The sequence below is a fragment of the Pseudopipra pipra genome, chromosome 6 (genome assembly GCF_036250125.1).
Source record: "Pseudopipra pipra isolate bDixPip1 chromosome 6, bDixPip1.hap1, whole genome shotgun sequence".
Classification (NCBI taxonomy): Eukaryota; Metazoa; Chordata; class Aves; order Passeriformes; family Pipridae; genus Pseudopipra; species Pseudopipra pipra.
The window spans coordinates 41,610,412-41,631,569 of record NC_087554.1 but is presented as its reverse complement, the minus strand read 5'-3'; the positions used below and the strand labels follow the sequence as shown (position 1 = coordinate 41,631,569).

The window sequence follows — 21,158 nt, the reverse complement described above, 5'->3', positions numbered from 1 at the left end:
CCGGCGTGCCCGTCTAGATCCCCCTTCTCCCCCTCGTTCGCGCGCAGGTGCGCACGCGCCGTCGGCCTGTGGGAGGAGCTGCACGCGGGCCCGGCGGCCCGGCACGGTTGGTCTCGCGCCGCGGCGGTTGCGGGAGCGCCCCGGTCCGGCGGGTGCTGAGGGGCCGGGCCGGGGAGCGGGAGCAGAGGGGGCTCTGGACGTGAGGGGAGGGCGCGAACGAACCCGGGCAGCGCGCCCTCCTCAGCCCCCGGGGTCAGGGAGCCTCTGGAGTCCTGTCACAGCGGCGGCACCGGATCCCCAGAAAGGGCGAAGGCCACTAGTAAACCAGTAGGCGTCAAGGACTGGGAAATAGTGGGTTCCCTTTTGCATTAACAGCTGGCTCACTGCCTGACACCCGTTCCCGAGCCTGCTTTAGTCCTTTCCTCGACAAGTAGCAGCAGATGCTATTTGATGAGGATGAGGCACTGTGAATTTATGTGGGGACATTGAGATAAAAACTAAAGGAAATCAGCTCTCTGCCCAGTTCTTGGTGATATTTATGCGATAATTCTGATGAAAATTACAGTAAAATACTCTTGCTTGCAAGTCCTTTGAGTTTTTCCTCATACGGTAGGAGTTTGGTTTGGGTACATTAAGTTTGAGAACCAAGTATGTTATTAGTGATGAGCTTAGATTCTGGCTCTGGCCATCTGCCCTGAGGGCACTGACAGAGCCTGAGCAGGAAAGTAATCACAGAGGAAGCCTCTGAATGTCAGGAAAACTAAGAAAAGTGTATTTACGAGAGTGAATGCAAAAAAATGAAAGGTTTTTTCTGGCCTTCAATTTGTATTTCTTTAATTTTATTTTTTCCCCCTTTTCTCTCCACCCAAGGTGTTCTTTTAAGGAACATGGAGCAGTGAGCTCCCCACAGTTTCTTGTGTTTCTCATCTATCAGATTTTGACATGATCAAACCTTTGGTGGAAGATGTGCGAGCCAGGCTGCGTTCTGGAGTGACCGTCAGCTCCCTTGGCCAGTGTGTTGAGGAGCTTGTCCTCAATAGCATTGATGCCAAAGCAACATGTGTAGCTATCAGGGTGGATTTGGAAGCTTTTAAGATCCAGGTGGTGGACAATGGCTCTGGGATGGGGAAAGAGGACTTAAAGGCTATTGGAAAGAGGTACTTCACCAGCAAGTGCAGCTCAGTGGGAGACTTGGAGAAACTGACATTCTATGGCTTCAGAGGGGAGGCTGTGGCAAGTATAGCCAACATGGCCAGTGTAGTGGAAATTTCATCTAAGACCAGCAGGACAGCCAAAACCTTTGTGAAACTATTTCACAATGGGCAAGCACTGGAAGTATGTGAAGCTGAATTGAACAGACCAAGTGGCGGAACTACAGTCACTGTGTGTAATCTGTTCCATCAGTTACCGGTGAGGAGAAAGTGTATGGATCCTGCGTTGGAATTTGAAAGAGTGAGACAGAAGATAGAGGCTGTTTCGCTAATGCATCCTTCTGTTTCCCTTTCTTTAAGGAACGATGTTTCTTGTTCTATGGTGCTTCAGCTCCCTAAGACAAGAGATGTATGCTCTCGATTTTGTCAAATTTATGGACTGGGCAGATCCCAGAAGTTGCGACAAATAAATCACAAGTCTGGGGGGTTTGAGATAAGTGGTTTTATCAGTACTGAGGGACATTACAATAAGAATATGCAGTTCTTGTATGTGAATAGAAGGCTTGTTTTAAAGACAAGAATACATAAACTAATTGATTTTTTATTAAGAAAAGAAAGTGTAATTTGCAAAGCAAAAGGTGTCCCTGCAAGCCGACAGGCTGGTTCAAGTCCTGGCCACCATCGCTGTGGGCCAGAGTTGTATGCGATCTTTATTCTCAATGTGACCTGTGCATACAGTGACTACGATGTGTGCCTGGAACCTGCAAAGACTCTAATTGAGTTCCAGAACTGGGATGTTCTTCTAACTTGCGTAGAGGAAGGAGTGAAAATATTTTTGAAACGAGAACATTTATTTATCGAACCGTGTAGTGTGGACATCAGAGAATTTAATGAAGATAATGACTTTTGTTTGCACAACGCTCCAGTTCTGAAGGCCTCAATCCTTGACAAGAAGAGCATCCAAGAAAGTTTCAAGAAAGCATGTGATGAAATTGTGGATTCCTATGAAATGTGTACCTTGCAATCGAAAGATGTCAAAAGAAAGGCCATTACTCGAAAAAAAAATTCCAGTCTTACAGAGGCAAGTAAAAATGTACAGGAAAATGAAATCACCCCAAATCAGAAGACTGTTGAGTTATCTAACCCATTTAGAAACAATAAAGCAGAGATTCCATTGCCCGATGAAGATGACACAGCTTCTGATTTAATTAAATCAAATACCTCAGAACAGGAGCCAAAATACACTAACAGTTCCCAAAAAGCATCTGATACTCATCTGAAACCTTCAGAAAGTCTTCATTCCTCTTTCAGTGGAGGGGCCAGATCAGAAATAAGAGAAATAGACAATTGTGGTGACCTACAGGATTGTGCTCAGAATAACATAAAAGATGTGGGCAGCCACCAAGGCAAAGTAACACAGAAAAGCAATAATGTCTGTGTTTTAAATAAGAATGTTATTCAGTCACTGCCTGAGAGAGAAGACCCTATTGAAACAGCAGTGGGACCTGAAACTGTCTCTGGAAATTCAATGATGAGACACTGTAATGCAAGAAGAGGCAGGGAAACAGCTGAAGTGATAGATGATGCCAGAAGAGGGGCTGTTAGTTCAATACCATCAAAGCTGTCCTCTACAGGCCTCATAAGATGTGTTATGCAAAGTGAGCCCCCACATGATTCTGAACAAACAGAAGCAAGTCTTGCATTAAACACACAGTGTAGGCCTGGCTCTGTCAGTGACAAGGATATTTTTGGCCACAAATTGAATGTTGGTATTCAGTCTTTAAATGATAGGGGTATTTCCAGTAATACAAATAAAGAATATACAGCTTCTTATACCAGAGAAGCATGCATGACTGATGGTAATAAGAACAAAACTTCGTCTCATCAGGTGAGGGGGGAAATAGCCATGCCTACTGCCACTAGTAAAAGAGGTTATGAAACGAATGATACAGAATTGCCACTGCCAACTTCCTCAGGTATTCCTCACAAGAAAATTGTTATAAAAAGCACTAGAAGGCAAATAACTGTGCCAAGGCCTCAGTCCTCTAAGAAACTGAGCATGTCCACGCAGCTGGGTTCGTTAGAAAAGTTCAGGAGATATTATGGGAGTGTCAAGTCTATGCTACCAACACCCATGTCACAACAAAGTGAATTAGATCTCACGGTTCTTAATTCACAAACTAATTGTGACTTTTCAAAGAATGACAGTGTCAATCGCAGTAACTTGAGCACTTGTGAAATTCCACCTGTGGAAGGTACAGATTCTAATAATACTAGCCAAGCTTTTGGTTCTTTGGAAAAGACTTTATTTTGCAGTGGAGAAACATCGCAGGACAAACGAACCCTTTGTCAGAGTCCTTTGACATTGTCTGATTATTCCCTGGTTAGTAAAAAAAACCCAAGTTGTAAAAGATCTTCAGGATCTTTATCATCCAAACTGTCTAGAATGAAAACTGACCACAAAGAAGTAGAACAACTTGGTGAACAATTCCAAACATACTCAAATAGAAAAGATGACCACTCTTTTGATCTTGAATCCTCAAATAGTGATTTTTTGTATAACACTTGTCAAACTTATAAATCCTCAGTGGAAAAAGTGGGAGAACATAATGACAGTGTTTCTAAGGGGATTGCGTGCTCGCAATCAGATGATGCGGTAGCAGAGTCTGTGAAGAGTTCTGTCAGCTCGTCACCACTCAGCAGTGTAGAAGGGGAGTACACAGTCTCTTCAGGCAGTGTTTTATCACTGCCTGCTAAAAATGATTGTACTAGCACGATCTGTAAAGATAAAAGTACATTAGATGAATCCTCAGAACAAGATAATAAAGATACTGAGGTTCCCCATGTGACCTTACAAAGTAACTTGGAATTCTCTGCAGACAACACAAGCACAGGCAATTCCAGGAGTGATTTGTGTTGTTCTGTCTGGCTGCAAGATTTTGATGCTTCTTCGGGTAAGACAATATACATCAATAAAGCAACTGGACTGAGCACCTACGGCACTCCTCCTAGTGAAAGATTTCAAGCTGCCTGTATTCAAGATATCACAACAATGGCTGTGAATGTTGTTTCAGAGAATGGTAAGAGGGGTGGTTGTAAAAATGGGATGAGGAAAAGTGTGTAAAATAATCTTGCTGACAGCATCTGGGAATTTATACTGAAAATAGGCACTGCCTTACATGTAATAGCTGCATGGAAAACAGGAAAGTGTTGGGAACTATGGAGACAGTAAAATATTAATGTTAAAGATATAAAAGATAATTTTTAATAAGTGATAAAAAATGTCAGTATCACATCAATTAACAAACAGCTGCCTAGTTATCACTGGGCATCATAACATTCACTGTGATCACAGTTATGTGTAATTGTTGTCATATATAATGTGAGAAACATATTTAAAAGTAAATGTACCAGAAAAATACTGTGGTTTTTACCGTTTTGTCCTAAACAGTTATGTTTCTGAGAATATGTTGTTGCAGAGAGACTTGTATTAAAATGATCTTTTTTCAGTTTGCAGATAAAATTTAAAGCAACCCTTGAAAGATGAACAAAAATCTAACTTCATTGTGAATGTGTAGTTTCCTTTCCATGGAATTTGGAAGGCAGGCTGTTCCTTCACAATTTGTAGCAAGTGTTGTACAGCATTGTTGGTGGCTTTTCCATTAGCAAAAGGACACTGCTTTGTATTGGTTTTCCAGGGGTATGGTGTTCATGAATCTTCGTTGATCTATGTGGCGGGTTTTGACTTTCCGCATCCTTCTGATCTGGCTCAGCAGAATACTGTCTGATAATTTTCCCTTCCAGGGATATATCTGTATTTTCAAGTTGTTCTTTGTTCTGTCTATAGGCAATTTTTATGAGCGAAGATGCAGCCATTCCTCATGTAGACTCTATTTTCTACTGCATAATTTGTTTTGAAAAAGTAGTTTAGACTTCTTTCTAGATCGTTCTGTAAAATATTTGGCTAATCAATCCTCATAGCTTCTGGTTTGTTCCATTTTTGTCTGTTACTTCCTTCTTTGTCACTAGTCACAGAAACACTGGTGCAGTAGTGTTGCAATTGATAAGTTATTCCCTTTAAGTGTAATAATTGATGCCAGCAATTTTTAATATATATTGTGTTCCATTGAAGAAAATTTCATGCAAGTTTTTATTAGGTAAAGCTACTTGCAAGCACAAAGATACACTCCTTGACTAACACTTTTGATTTCTGTGGTTTGCCAATTTTATTGCTCACAGTGGTGTTTAGTAGCTGGCCAAAGCTCTGAGTTGTAGAAGTTGACCTTCTATCCAGAATGTTTGGATAGTGCATTCATGTTTATAAAGAGAATACCTCACGTACCCTTACGCTTTCAGATGATGTATAGTCTGTAGGCTTTCAAGATGTATATTGTATCTTTTTACCTCCCATGATACCTCCATTGTTCTTTTTTAGCCTCATCATTGGTGTTACTCTCTGTTGTATCAGTGGTGCCAGTCTTTCTTAACCCTGTCACTTTTTTGGTGAGGTGTCTGCTTTTTTGCTTTTCTTAGATTGAGGGTCAGACCTCCCAAACCTTCACAAGGTATTTGAACTGTGGCTAGACCCTATAGATCTTAGGTTTTCAAAGTTTAACAGATCTGTTCTTTCACATGTTTTTCAAGCAAAGGATAGTCCTTCCTTTCAGCCATAGGAATAAACATAACTGTGTCTTAACACAACATTTGCATCTCCTGATGTTGAGCGCTGTTTTGGACTGCTGTTAAGACCCAGGAGCAGAATGATTTCTTCACTTGCTGTATATGCTTTCAGTTTGCTCTTTAAAGTAGTGTCAGTAAGCCCATGGTGTTGACTTAGAATTTCATAGCTCCATGATTTATTAAGAACAGCATCTCCTATACAATTTTAGGGAAATTAGTTACTGAGAGGTAGAAGGAGGTAAGAATAATGCATATCCTCTTTTCCGTGACAGCAGTAGCCATCTGCCATCTTTTCCAGTCACAAGCCACATGCTCAACAGAGATGCTAGATTTTGTAGGTTAGAGTCAGACATCTTTGTACCGATTAAACTGATTGCTACAGGAAATTTTATCAGGCTTCATTTCACCATCAGATGCCTTTTTGAATAATGCATTTGTACTAGGATAACATCCCAGTTCAACTTCGTCTTTGTTGCTACACCAGCTATGTTTGCAATTTTTGTTACTTACATTATTCTCTGTTGTTACACTGGTATATCCTAATGATCTAATTGAGGCAAGTGAAAATGAATCCTCAAATATGGTAATTGTACGGGGTTTGCCTGTATAAAGTAGATACGTTGTTATCCTCAACACCTTTTTTGATGTTACTTGTCAGAAGAATCATATTGATTATATCTCTGCCAGCTCTGAAATCTCACTGGCCTTTGAGCAAGAAAATCAGTCCTAACTTTATGAACAATATATATCCTGAACAAGGATTTTCCCTGCAAGAAGAAACAGGGAGATGACTCTTTGTCTATTACATGTATAAAATACTGGACTTGTGTTGATATAAATGATAGATTCTTGAGAGTTAATATCTTTCCATGACAGTAGCTATAAAAGTTCTGTCAAAGTCTGAATTAGGCAGCATTCTTCAATTTGCCACAGTTTACCAGAAACCATGTCAGGCCATCTTGTCCTCTGTTCTGGGTTTTGTGACAATGGGATACTGAGTTACTCTCTGGTGCTGGGCTGCTGGTTTGGATTCTCAAAGGACTCTCAGTCCCCAGGGTAGGACCGTCACTGATCCTCACTGGAATGGAGCCAGCAGCAGGAGTCTATGGCCTGGTCTAAGATCTCATAGAGCCTTTTCACACTGAGCTTATCAGCACACAGCTGCTTTTCTTTGGCGTTATCACTCTGCCACTTTTCCTGAATGCACACCCTTAATTTCTCAGTAGAAAGGAACTTTATTAATTCATTATTATTTCACAAAGAATAGAAGTCTGAATTGTACTAAAGGAAGGGTGAAATGTTTACCACTGTGCTGGAAATCTGAGCCACTTTTCTTAATACTCTTGATAACAATACAGGTTTGTAATATTAAATCATTTCTGGGTGGTAGGAACATGTTGTTAGGCTAATTGTGATATCTCATGAGGGCTCACTGACTTGTAGTTTTCAGTTTTACAAATTCCTGATAACTGTATTAAATACTGATAGGAATGGTGATATATTGACAGTTTTGCTACTCCTTGATAGAGGGAATTCAACAGTGTTTTGATCTCTGGTAGACTACTATATGCCTCCTCTTTTTCTTTGGGGATGACACTTCTGATTGCACTAATTCTGGAAATAATTGCTACCAGTTTAAAGCAGCAGCCAATTTTTAAGTACAGTCCTGCAGAAGCCATGGTAATATTTCTAAATATGTTTTCTGATGCAGGTGTGTCTGATAATTCTCAGCTTTTTACATATGTGTCAATATTGCACAACCTGTGGGATGTTCTAATTTGTGTAGGGCTAAGCACATGCTGCTTTATAAGAATATAATAATCGTATAGCTTTTAGTAATTTTGCATGCTGTTGATGCTGCAGCAGTAAATTTATTTTGTGTTTAGGGTTTCAGTTCAGATGCCATCCTTTTAGAAGTGAGATTGTGTTACCCTTCCTTCCTAGACCTCAAAATGAGAAGATTCAGGCAAGCCAGGATCTGAGAGGTAGGGCCAGCTTTCCAGGACATAGTGTTCTGTGGTGAAAACAAATCAAAGAATTCTCCCAGATGTCCCAACAGGAACCCAGAATTACTCAAGGTCTGTTAACAATGGGACTGTGTGAGTCATCTCAAATCTAGAACTGGGAAAAAAAACTTTTAGGGTTGAAGGCAGGTTAGGGGATACTTATTTACAGGATGAAATACCCAGTTCTTTGTTGAATTCTGTCAGTAGTTTAAAGAATAATTACCTACTCCCTTCTTTGTACTCATTCCAACTTTGGAATGTGACAAATAGCTTCAATCCTCACCTTTTTTTTTTTGCAGTGGAAAGGATGAAATAATCTTTTTGGTATGTAACTTTGTCCAGAGGGAGTGGGTAGCTAAACAGGTCTTTCTTTCCCTACACACTGCCCCCCCCTCCCCCCCCTCCCCCCATTTCCAGGCCTGTTGAATTGTGCTGCAGCATTTTTAGGAGTCAGAAAGCTGCACAGTACCTTTCCTAGGTAAAGCAGACAGTACAGAAGCCTAGTCTCACGTTCCCTTATTTGTTTGTACACTCTCCCCCTTTTTATGGAAGTAAAAAATTAAATAGTACTTGTGTGAGATAGAGGTACCCAACAAACCTTCTATTGACAGATGGTGATAGTCCCTGTATTATCTATGTGTTCTTTCCTAGATGTTAAAGGGGAGTCTCTCCAGTCATTGCTTTTGGAATGGAATAATCCTGTTTTTGTTCCCTGCCCAGAGGTAGGTATTTCCTTGCATCTCATGCTAAAATCATTTTAACCTGTTATTTAATTAATTTAACCTATTATTTAATTAATCATTTAGGAATCATTTTAACCTGTTATTTTCTGACATTGGGACCAAAATTGCAATTATTGTAATTGTTGCATATAAATTATTCAGAGATATATTAGACCATAGACCTGGCAGTTTTGTGGTTTTAGAGACTGTTTAGATGCAAGTCATTGTTGTGGATTTATTCAAAGTCAGAGATGCAGGTATCAGGCTAATCTTTTACCTTATGTCGTTTCAAAAGCAAAACATTATAAGCTGTCTTCCCTCTACAGAGATAGTTGTCTTAAAATCAAAAGCTGTTGAATGGCAAAATAGTGATATAGTGTCTGTCCACTTCGTGGGCAGAGCTAAATAACCCAGGTTTCTTTCTTTGGTATGCAACGGGTCTTAAAAGTGTATTTTACTATAGCTGTTTTTATAGCCTGGCAGGATTACAGCCTGTGAGAGAAAAACAATGTTGGAGCTTTCTGAGAAACTTCCTTTGCTGTCATGAGGTAGCATTATCTTTAATCCTCATGTTGTGTGCATATAAACATATGTATGTAACCATTTCCACCTGCAAACAATAGGAATGGAGCAGCAAACCACCTGCTGGTGAGTTTCTGGAAGGGAACAGTTCTGTTCACTCCTTTCGGTGACGTGTGCTCTGACTCATTTCAGGGCAATACAGCTTTTGTAATGAGATCCACTGAGAGCTCAAGTAGGCTGATATTTAACTTCAGCTTTGCTATAGGTACTTGAAATCAGCTGAATGCATTGAAGTTATCAGGTAATATCCAGATGGGAAAAATATTTGGGGATAGAAGCAGAGGGATTGCAGGATGGTTTTTTAGCTAGTGTTATTCTTGTGCAGAAAGCTCGGTTTGCAAGATACAGTTATTTCCAGTTTTTATTAAAACTGGGTTTTTTTGAATATTCAATATGTGTTTGGGATTTTTTGATATATCCCTTACAGCCTGTTTGATCTGTAATTCTCTTTTTACAGATTGCAGTTGATGTGACCAGTGGTCAGGCCGACAATCTGGCTGTGAAAATTCACAATATCTTGTATCCTTATCGTTTCACCAAAGACATGGTTCATTCAATGCAGGTACAATATAATCTATTCTTTTATTACTGGTTTTATTGTATTACTAGCTTTCACCCACAAATTCCCACTCAGCATATAGGATTTGCTGATGTTTGTACCTGGTAGGAAAGACATATTCAGGAAAACAGATCATATTGCTAATTTTCACAAGCACTAGCAGAATTCTTGGTTGCTGTGTGATGACAGCAGACACACATGTCATGCCGGATATTAGTATCATTTCATGGTTAATCAGCTATCTGCAAGTGACTCTAAAATTACTTGACTAGTATGGTTAAGTCAGAATCAAGAGAGAGCCCTGCTACTGCTGCTTGGAAACACTGCTAACTAAATGATAGCAATGGACAGTTTTTTATATTTGTTGCAGGCATTTGTTTAGTTCACATTTATCTGAAATCTCTGTCCTGTATCTTCCATTTTTGTTGACCTTAGAAATTTAATTCCCCAGCAGAGTGATTTCAAAAGCAAATTCCAGATTTAATGGAAAAACTTGAAATTGCACCTTAAGATTTGTATCTGCCCTTAAAAGTGATTTTTAAATATGGCAAAATGGCATCATAACATCAAGTTTAACTTAGTGCTTTTTTTATCAAATGTTTTGAATATTAACTTAAAAGCAAATGTAAATGTATGGCTTCAACTTACATTCTTTGACAGTTTGCCTGGGTAGAAATGCCAGAGTGGATTCCCTCCCTTTCTTGCATCCCAGTAACAAAAGACTTACAGGCCCAGTTAGCATTATTCTTATGGAGTCAGGTTGCTGACTTCAAGATTGCAGGTTCTGACTGTGGGGCATGGTAATGTTGATCTCCAGGGTAGACAAGGATCCACATGATTCCCTTAATTATGTTGGGAGTGCAGGAATAACAGGAGTAAATAAAGTTACTGTAGCGAACAGTTCATGTTTCACAAAGACAGGAGAGGAAAGATGGAAAATGGAAGGTACCATTACCACTTCTCATCTCTGAAAAATCTAAATACTGCCTTCAGTACCCTATAGCAATTTTGAGAATATCAGTAGAGGAGACCAAAAGCACAAAACATTGTGTCATGTGACAGGAAAAGAATACAAAAAATCATTAATGTCTTGCATCCCTGCAAAGAAATAGAATCATCCATTCATTTTTACCTAGCAGATGAACAATGCACATGTTGTGAGACAGAGAATTTAGAGTGAGCTCTGTCTATATGAGCTGGGGAGAAATTCCTCTGTAACATCACATCTGAATATTTGAAATCTAACAATAAGATACTGAAAGCGTTGTGCACCCCTTCTCAGTTGCTCTGGTTGATTTCTGATGCTTGAGGGGAAGGTGAAATCAAGACACAGAGGCAAATTCTACATCAAAAAATGAAGAGGAAAAACGTTTCCTGTCTTCTGCAGATGATCAGCAGGTTAAAAAGGGTTGTTTTCATTCTTTTTTGGTGGTATCAACAATTAAAATACTCTGAGTCACTGTGCACAGCTTTCATTCCCAACTCAAGGAGGTTTCTACAACCTTCAAGAACAATTAGCACACTTGCCTTTATGACTATCTTTGAAAAAATTGATCCAGAATTATTTTTTTTTTATATTTTGAAACTTTCTCTTAGCTCCAGATGAAACTTTCATGACCATTTAATGGTAATTTGATCTTCTGCTGGTATTATGTTTTAGCTTAAATAATTTCTGCCTTTTCCATGTTTAGTCCCCCAATGTATTTATAAAAAAATAACTATATACCTTCTCAGTCTAGTTTTGCTAGGCCAAATCCTTTAAGCCTTTTGGGAAAGATGTGGTTTCCACTCCCCTAGTCGTCCTGCTAGGTATTTGTTGTTCTTGATCCATTTTGATTGTTGTTTCTTTTGTTTGCCTTCATTTTAAAAATAATTTTGCTGCTCAGTAATGATTTTTATGAGTATCTTACAGGTTCTTCAGCAAGTGGACAATAAATTTATCGCTTGTTTAATTAACACTAGGAATGAAATGGATAAAAAGGCAGGTAAGAGTGGTGGATAGCATGAAGCTATGTTGACTGTCAAGTGTGGTTAGATTGCAGAGGGAACACTGTTCTCTTTGTAATCTCTTCTTGCTTTGGGATGATATTCTGAGTAGAGGAAAATGTTAGGCTTCACTTGAAATTTCTTGGATCTTCTTTATCTTTATTTTGGATGTTGTTGAGTGTTCCTACTGCCTTCAGATTAATGTTATAAAAATAGATTGTACTCAAATTGCTAACATCTTTCAGACTCAGTTCACAGTGTCTGGACATACTCATTGTTGAAGCTCTCTGAAGCTGTACAAAAAAGGCATTCAAAATCAGTAGGTTTTGTAACATTTTAAAAGACTGTATTAAACAGAACAGTTTGTGGATGACTCAGCTTTCTTTATGAAGTTAGATGAAGATGTCAATAGACAAGAGTTTCTGACTCAATTTAATTACCTTAATTTAACCGCCAATTTGGATCACTAAATTTCTGTTCTATAGTGACTTTATGTTCTGCCAACACAGCCTCCTCCTCATTTTGTTTCTGTGAAACAGGCTGATAGTTATCTTCTAAATGTGGCCCCTGGGAAGTGGTTATTCTTCCTGATCCGTGCAGTTGTCTGGTACAAATTTGCCTATTTCTCATCTCTTGTGATACGTTTTTAGATGGAAACCTCTTAATTTTGGTGGACCAACATGCAGCTCATGAACGGATCCGCTTGGAGCAGCTTATTGCAGGTGAGAATTCAGGTGGTCTTAGAAAAAAAGATAATCAGAGCACAGAAAAGTACAGATGAGCTGTCTAGGGTGTATGGAACCAATAAGATATTCATTTGCCATCTTTATCCTGATCCCTAGGAGAGTGCAGACATTCAGTATCTGTAGCAGTCATAATATTGGCAGCTGAAAATTGTTACAGCATTTCCAAAAATAGAAGATATATTCCCTACCCACAAAACTATTGAACTAAAATAGTCCTGACATAATGAAAGAGCAGGAAGACTGATAGGAAAAACAATGAAGAGGAAATAGAACAACATCAATAAGTTTATGTGGTTATGCTGGGAAGAATAAGACATGGTATGCAGAGTAAAGAGCATAGTTCATTTGGTTCCTTTTTAGCTGAATACTGTGCTTAAAGCTTAAAATTTCCGCAGTCTGAAACTGTTTGCAAAGGGATAATAGTCTTCTGTGTAAGCTCATTAGCCATTGGTTTCAGTGTTAAAAAGCACAATAGCCATCCATCAAGTACTTTAAAATCGTTGACCTTCTCTTTCATCAACAAATACTGCGTAGTTCCTGCAAAGAGTGTTCCAGGAACTCTGCTCTTTTTGGTCAGGTACTGAAAAAATTAAAGACTGAAGGGAGAAATGCTTAATGAATAGTATTTTAACTCCATTTATATTGGACTTTTCTGTGAAAAAATTGCTCCGAGTTGAACCAAATATATCAGTGGGGGTTTTTTTGCTATTTAGGGTGACTCTTTTTTGAAACTGGTGGGAAAAAACAAAGTGGCATTAACCAGCCCTTCCCCAGAGACTGGATGTCTGGTTTGTGACATTCCCAGTCCTCCACAAGTTTCAGGAGAAGGCATTCTGTGGTCACTTTTTAATCCAAGCAGGGGATTACAAGCCAAACCAGAGGGTCATTAAGGGTAATGCCTGCGTAAATACTTTAAGAGGGGATACTTCTAACTGTTTCATTCACAGATTCCTATGAGAAGGAAACTTCAGCATATGGCAAGAAGAAAATACTGTCGTCCTCCATCTCTCCCCCTTTGGAGATTGAAGTTACAGAAGAGCAAAGAAGATTTCTAAGGTTAGTAATGGCAAATAGCTCTAAATTTTTGGGGATGTCTCTGTTGACCAGGAGGATCTCTGTGTATTGCTGGGTTACCATGAAGCTCAGGAGAGAAGTTGTTGATTCTTTCCTGAGCCAAGCCCAATTGGCTCTGTCTGTGCTGAGGAAAATAGATATGCTTCTTCGGCACGTTGTTACAACATCTCGAGTCAAAACCCTGTGGTGTGCCATTTCTGTGCCTTTGTAATGTGCTCTGATTTCCCTGGGAAAATAAACCTTCCTGTGTGGGCCAAAGCAGCCTCCAACAGTTCCTGCTGTCTGGGGCTCAGGACTTGGGAGTGCACAATGGAGTGTGGTGCCCATAGTGTCAACTTAGGTACTGATTTTACAGACAATGTTTGAGAAGATAAGGATGGGGTATGGAAAGTTTGTATTGTGAATCCTTCAAAAACACATTCCTTATTCATAGGCGCCTGCCAAGCTCTTAATGGACACTGTTTCCCAAATGTTTCAGAATGGTGGCCTCACTACTATTAGGATATTTAACTTTTGTACTGCAACAGTTTAGATACAGATTTGATGTTGGGCTGTTGAAGATCTATTGGACAGTAATCAAACTTTTTTCCCCCCAGATCCCTGTCTGTCACGAGCCACATGCACTTGTGGGGGTTTTTCTCACTGCATTGTTCGTTGTTTACAGGTGAAGTTCTATCAGGACTACCTCATTACTGTTCTTTTTTTCTTTTTTGGGATGCCTCTAGTCAATTCAACAGCTTCTAAATCAGACCTTATTAAGATTGTTGCCTGTTAAAGTATACACTTGCTCCACATTGTTCATAGTTCAGTAATATTTAAATGCTTTCGTCGTTCCCACCTCTTAATGATGATCTTGCTAACATTACAATATTTGTAATGGCTTTTGTTCAACTTTGATTTATTTTTGCGCTCATCTGTGAGTGTCTTCCATTCTGATATATCTACTTTTGAGAATGCATGGCCAAAATTGAAGACAATATACCAAGTGAGGGTATCCCATTGCTTCATACAATAGCTTTTTAGCTGTGCCCATATTTTTTGTTTATTATATCCACACCTGATATTTTGTCTGCTTTTTTGGCTACTGCTGCTTGCAGGAACTGTGTATCTATTGATTGTCATGACAGAGAAACACAGAGTTGTGGGGGTTATTTTTTTAATTTTTGCTATTTATGTAGAAGCCAACCAGAAGTAGAAATAGATTAAATTATTCTGATAATTTTTATTTATTTTTCTTTAAGAGCGGTTTTTCTGTCATTTTTCATTATTCCTTTTTTGTTCATCCTACAGATTTCATTCATCATTTTTCTACTTGTTTTAAATTCTGATTGAGTTCAACTTTGTCTCTATTCTCAGTTAACCTAAATAATTTCATGTTTTCTACAAATTTGCTTGCTTGACCATGTCCCTTTTCCATATCATTAATAAAGTCATGAAGATACACATCAAGATTCATGTTGACCATTGACCATCTGTTGCCAGCATACCTTCTTTCCGTAGTTGCTAAATCATGACAAATGTTACTTCTCTGTGCATGACGACTTTTTGTGTTCCTTTTTTTAGCTGCTTTTAAGAGGCGGCATCAAAGTGGTTTTGAAAGAGCTAATAAATTCTGAGAGCTACTTTTCTTCATCAGCTAAATCACAAATGTTCTACAAAAATCAGTAAGAAAGTACATCAGAAAGGCATGTTTTTCTTTTAAGGGCACTGGTTGAATATTCAGCAGAGGGGATGCCAGTTGTGATTTTCAGTTAATGCTTAAGATAATTGATTGATAATTGATAAGCAAGAAGATTACTAGTGGTGGGCTATACTGGTGCTGGCTTACTAGTACTTTTATTGGGTGACTTTATAATTTTTTAGTATGTATTAGCAGTTCATCCCTTTGCAATCACTCTGTGAGACTATCATTACTAAAAGGTAATGAATTAAAAGTATAATGTAAAAATCTAAAGTCTGTTGTTATTGTTACTGGCAGACTATGAATGTATTCTGTGGTAAATTTTGATGTAATGAAATAAATTAACATGTCTAAAAGACCTTTCTCTTCAGCTATGGTTGCAATATAATAGTTCAGCTGGATCTCTGGTTCACCTGCAGCTTTGGTTCTGTTTGTTGACTGAGCATTGTAGTAATGCATTGTTCTGTTGACTCTCTTGAACTTCCTTCTTTATTTTTTCCCTTAATTAAAAAAAAAACCCAAACCTGACTGACTTCAATAGCTGCTTGGATTTTGTCATTTTCCTACAATGGGCTTTCTCTGTCTTTCTGTGCGCTCTTCTTTTTTTGGCTAGAATTACACAAGCCATCTCCATATGGAGGCTAATAATTGTATTATTCTCGTGACTGATTTTAGTAAGTTTAGATTAACTTCTTCCTTTGTTCAAAGAATCTCTTTTCTAAAACTGACCTTTACCACCTTTCAGTCTATATTTCCTGAATTAAAAAAATAAAGTTGTTTTCATTTTGAAGATAAGTTCTCATCTGACTGTGAAGTCTCATATTTGTGTGTATTTTTCCATCCACAGGTTGACATATGTCATCATTAGCTGGAGGTTGTTCTTCCCTGTGTTCTCTTTGCTTACGGAATATAAAGTTCATTAAACCATTATAAATTTCTTACAGTATTTTTTCCATTTTAAGTATTTGCTAATACATGTCATTTGAAACCGCAGTTGTTTTAGGTTAAAGCAGTCTTAATGATGTGTAATTTTAATATTTGGAATGTTTGTGTGTTGAACCAGGCACCTTGTGCATCTTCAAAAAAGGTAGATTTATAAATTTAGACATAAAGCTTCTCTCCAAATAATACAGGAACTCTTAGATCTTGTGCTTGTGGAGCATGAAAAATACATATTTGATTGGAGTGGAAAAACATGGCTGAATGTAGGCTGAAAGGGCAAAAGTACTTGGAATCTCATGATGCATGGATTTTGAGATGGGAAACTTACAGGAAGAAATATATGTGGAGTACAGAAATATTTACCTATGCTGTGAAGACATAGCTACTGTGATTGATGTCTTATTTCTGGTTTTTTTTTTTCCCTCAGATGCTGCAACAAAAATTTGGTGGACTTGGGTCTTGAATTATTGTTTCCTGAGGCAAACAGCTCCTTGATTCTTGTGAGGAAAGTGCCAATGTGTTTTATGGAAAGAGAAGCCAATGAATTGCGACGGAAAAGACAACCTATTACTAAAAGTATTGTGGAGGTCAGCTATGGATGTGGGTGAAGTTACAGCACTAGGTCTTGTTCTGTGTTAATGGCCCCGGGTATTACAGTATCTCCGTTAGGAGGGAGATGGTGTCCCTTGGCAAATGCGAGTGCCATTCCTTTCAGTAGCTAAGTAGTCCCACAATGGAAATCACTGAACTATAACTGAAATGATAGGAGACTGTTTTAGACTTGGATAGTGGAAAAGCTAAGAAAAATTATACATAGGACAGATCTTTCAACAGTTTACTGCTTGTGAATGCTGAATGAACAGTAAATGCTTGAAGGAACAGTAAAATTATTAAATTCTAACAAACGGTATTTATGTATCAGCAATATTAAACTTCTTTTCTTGAAATCTCTCCACGGGCAGTGCAGCTTCCTAAAAAACACTGTTCCAGATGTTTTGCAGTGTGAGGGAGAAATTTCTGAACCGATTATTTGCGGTTTCCATTGTAAACCGTCCTCCACAATCACAGCTGCTCTTAAACTTCTTAAAAATTGTTTCTGGAGTACCACATTCAGACACTGGGCTGAGTTGAGAATCTGTCCAATCTTGCCATACATCTCTTTTGATATGAAAAGAAGAAACAGAGAAGTTGATTAATTTGATTAAATTTTCTTTTCCAACCTTGCTGTAATCGCTAAGAACTCAAAATGCACTCTCCTGATATGATTTGGGAGTCAAGAGTATCAGAAGTGGCAGAGGAGGGGATCAGATGTGTGCATTACGAGCACTCATTCTTAGCTGATGCCTCAAGATCTCATGAGCATTTTGGCAGATCTATTCTGCAGTCCTTTTTAATTAGATCTTATGCAGCTATTCAAGATTAATTATGAATTCATTGCATTTTAGATATCAGAAATGAAATCCACATGGACTAGTTATTATCCAAAGAAGAAAGGGCAGCTATTCAAAGATAACATGCACTTTGTGGCACTCTGAGAGATGAGTTCCATTATGCCCATTCTGCAGATAGGAAAGTGATGCAGAGAGAAACCAAGTGATTGGTCTGAAGTCCGATAGGATACTTGTGAGAGGTCAGGACTTCCACCTGGATCTTTCACACTGTGGTCAGTGTACTATCAAAAGCATAATTTTTCCTGGTTCTGGCAGTTACACAGTAAATGATGCACAGATGTGGACAAAGTAGGGTAGAGGAATGAAGGGGAGAAATAACAACTGATACTACTTTTTTTCTTTTCAGGAGCTTATTCAAGAACAAATTGAGGTGAGTTGCTCTCTGCTTCTTAAGTTGACTGTAACAATCCAAAGCTTACTGCATGAACCAAAGGGAGTGTGTTCAGCCTCAGGTGACAGAGGTGGACTAGATAATCCACTAGCTTGTCCTCATTTGTAGTTGCCTTTGTGTTACAGTTCTTTGTTCTCATATTAAATGGAAAGTAAGATAATGTTCCCTTTCTGCTTTTAGCTAGTGCAGACCACAGGAGGAGGAGCACGAGGGACACTGCCTCTGACGTTTCTGAAGGTGTTAGCTTCCCAGGCCTGTCATGGTAGGGAAACTGTACTTTTCTTTCATTCTTCTCTTTCTTTTTATGAACCTTTCTGTTTCTACACTACATCCTCCCTGGGGCAGTGTTTTCAGGATGTGTTTGCAGATACAGCAGGAATACAGACTGTGTATTTCTTAGGGATGAAGAGGTAATAGTCTTATCGTGGACAGCACTGAGGGACAAGCAGTACTGCTCTGATTTATTTGTGTATGGGCCTTACATACTTTCCAACCTTCACATGAAACAGAGGTAGAATACAGTTCTGAGACACAGTCATCTCTGTGAACTCTGAACCATTCAAATAACAGCTCTATGAAGTGCCAAGGGGGAACGTGCTGAAATCTGCTTGAAAGCAAGTGGGAAAGAAAACTTAGCTGCTCTTTCCAAACTTTTTATTTCCTTTAAGTATCGAAAGTGCTAGTTTAACTCTGCCTATGACCTCTCAGGTACTTTTGGAAGGAGTGCAGTAAAAATTTACATGTTCTCAGGGACTGTCACTTTCCAGTACCTGGCAATGAGCAGACCTTAAAGGTGTAGACTGCAGTAGCTCCAGGCTCTTGGAGCAGTTCCGATGCTATAATATCAACAACATCGTGCTGTAGGCGTAAACATGAACCGCAAGCATCTGTTTTCTCAAGTGTCACTGCATTCTACAATTGGCAGTCAATACATATTTTTTTTTATATCTAAAAAAGTCCCATGGCTGGAAGGCAGATTGCAGATGGTCTTGTGCATCTGTGAAGGCTAAAATTTGCAAACACCTCTAAAATGACTCCCTACTGTTCTGCTTGGATTTCCTCTGCATGCCATTAAGTGCTCACCTATGAAAAAGGACTTACTGGCAGGGCTAGCATTTGGTCTCAGAAGTGATGCCTGTCGGTGGCAGCCACACAGAACCAATAAAGCCTGTGGGACTGATATTAGCTGCTGTCTTGGTTTAATACTTTTTGATATGTGAACTGGTCTTCAGCCATAACACACACAAAAAAGCAAAAAAAGCCCACTTGCTTCCTATGACATCACCTGAAAAAAACAAAACCTAATAATTTTACCATCCATTGAACGTGGGTTAGGTGAAAGTTTAGGCCATGGAAAGCTGATCTTTATGCATCAGGCTGTTTAATTGACCCAAGCCCCAAGTCTGCCATACTGCAGCCTTTGGGTTGCCTTTGCAGCCTACCAGCTAATCTTTGGGAGATGCCTTGTTTTAGTGAAAACCACAGTTGTAGAGGGAAGTGGAATTCTCTTTGGCAGCATGTGCAAGAATTTGTATATATTTTTCAGGAGCTATTAAGTTTAATGAGCATTTGACTTTGGAGGAGAGCTGTGGGCTTATTGAAGCTTTGTCATCTTGCAAGCTGCCCTTCCAGTGTGCACATGGAAGACCTTCCATGCTACCTCTTGCAGACATAGACCATCTACAGCAGGAAGAACAGGTACTGTGTTGGACTCACCTCTGGTAATCTGCACTCTGGATTATCAGAGGCACATCATGTAGTGTGTTAGAACTAGAATAGGCCAGTTTGAAAACCCCTCCACTGGCTTTATATTACTTGACTTTTTACATATTGTTACCAGTCAGAACATTTTAGAACATAAATCATCTGTCCTGTGAACACTTTAGCAAGGATTTTACCATATATCATTGGAATGGTCACATTGACTTGAATAGTGTCCTTAAGGTTAAGCATACATTTAAAGTAATGGCAGTTTTTAAGTGTAAAACTTTGAAAGCGTATGAATTCTGATATTCTACTAGTGGCAAAGATGCTAATTTAAAAAAAAAAAGCCTACTTTCCCAAAGTTTAAGATGCTATAAAATGGGGAAAAAACAAAGGAATAGCAACACTTATTATAAAATCATAAGAGTGGTTTGGGTTGGAAGAGACTTTAAAGATCATCTAGTTCCAACCCCACCTGCCATGGGCAGGAATGCCTTCCACTAGATCAAGTTACATTTAAATTTAAAACAAAATCATTACTCCTCCCTTTTGCTATTACTGTGCTTATTGTTATTAATTGGATTCTGTTGAAAGTCAGAGGGGACTTTGAATTAGATATTAGAAAAACTTTGGAATGACAGTATTAGGGCAAAGAGTATAGAAACCTTGAAGCTCATTTACTCACTGATGATTTAGTGCTTCTTAATTTTTCTCCCTCCAGCCTAAACCTAATTTGACTAGACTGCGTAAGATGGTGCGAGCATGGCAGCTATTTGGAAAAAAAGGACCCTATTCAAAAAAAGTGAAGACTGTAAGCTGCAACCTCTAGAAGTGTTAGTATGATCCATGAGCCTTGTTGTTAAACAATATCCTGTGTGGAGCCAAGTTCTGAGCCAGTGCATTCACCAAAGTTCTGCTCCAGGTACTGACCTAAGAAGCAGAGACCAGCCAGGAGAACACGGCAGGAGAAGCCCACCCCTTGTAGCCTGGAGAAGCATCTTCAACATTAAGGAATTGTGCTCTAAGTCTGGGCCCTATGTCAGTGCTTGACTCGCGGATGCAAGGAGTTGCAGAAACTCGCAGTTACTAAAGCAAAGCACTTTTTTCCTGCAAGCACAGCATGATTCTGCGTAATAGAGAGAGGAACTGAATTTGTGTATTTTATGAAATAGTGTATTTAATGAAAGTGCTTTGAAAATTGGGAGGTATTTCTTAATAAAATTAATACTAAACTCACTCTTTGGGCTCATGGCAGTGGTTGGAATGAGGACCGACCAGCTTCATAGTATATATAGGCCAATTTAGAATCAAAAGAACATTTAACTAGGCAATGAATGACACACCCAGCTGCTTTCTCCAGCTCCTTGGAGTTTGCACTCTTGAGTGAGAGATTTATAAATCCCAGTATAACCCCACAGAAGTAACTAAGTAGTTAAATATCCATTTTGAAGACAACTGCTAATGGATTCCCATTCCTACCACA

The 21,158-nt window shown here is 38.9% G+C and overlaps 1 protein-coding gene across 4 annotated transcripts; it reads left to right on the top strand.

Annotated features, from left to right (window-relative positions):
* The first annotated feature begins 21 nt into the window (after positions 1 to 21).
* On the top strand, positions 22 to 20,911 carry MLH3 (mutL homolog 3). 4 transcript variants are annotated; one of them, XM_064658765.1, is made up of 13 exons: positions 22 to 106; positions 871 to 4,231; positions 7,718 to 7,816; positions 8,489 to 8,559; positions 9,599 to 9,703; positions 11,613 to 11,685; positions 12,337 to 12,408; positions 13,380 to 13,488; positions 16,557 to 16,716; positions 17,927 to 17,950; positions 18,152 to 18,233; positions 19,518 to 19,669; positions 20,397 to 20,911. In XM_064658765.1, the coding sequence occupies exons 2-13, from the start codon at positions 943 to 945 to the stop codon at positions 20,502 to 20,504; spliced, it is 4,344 nt and encodes a 1,447-aa protein (XP_064514835.1). In that variant the 5' UTR covers positions 22 to 106; positions 871 to 942; the 3' UTR covers positions 20,505 to 20,911. The 4 variants fall into 4 exon arrangements, with proteins under 4 accessions (XP_064514835.1, XP_064514833.1, XP_064514834.1 ...); XM_064658763.1 differs by lacking the exon at positions 22 to 106 and adding an exon at positions 137 to 327; XM_064658764.1 differs by lacking the exon at positions 22 to 106 and adding an exon at positions 137 to 351.
* Positions 20,912 to 21,158: the final 247 nt, after the last annotated feature.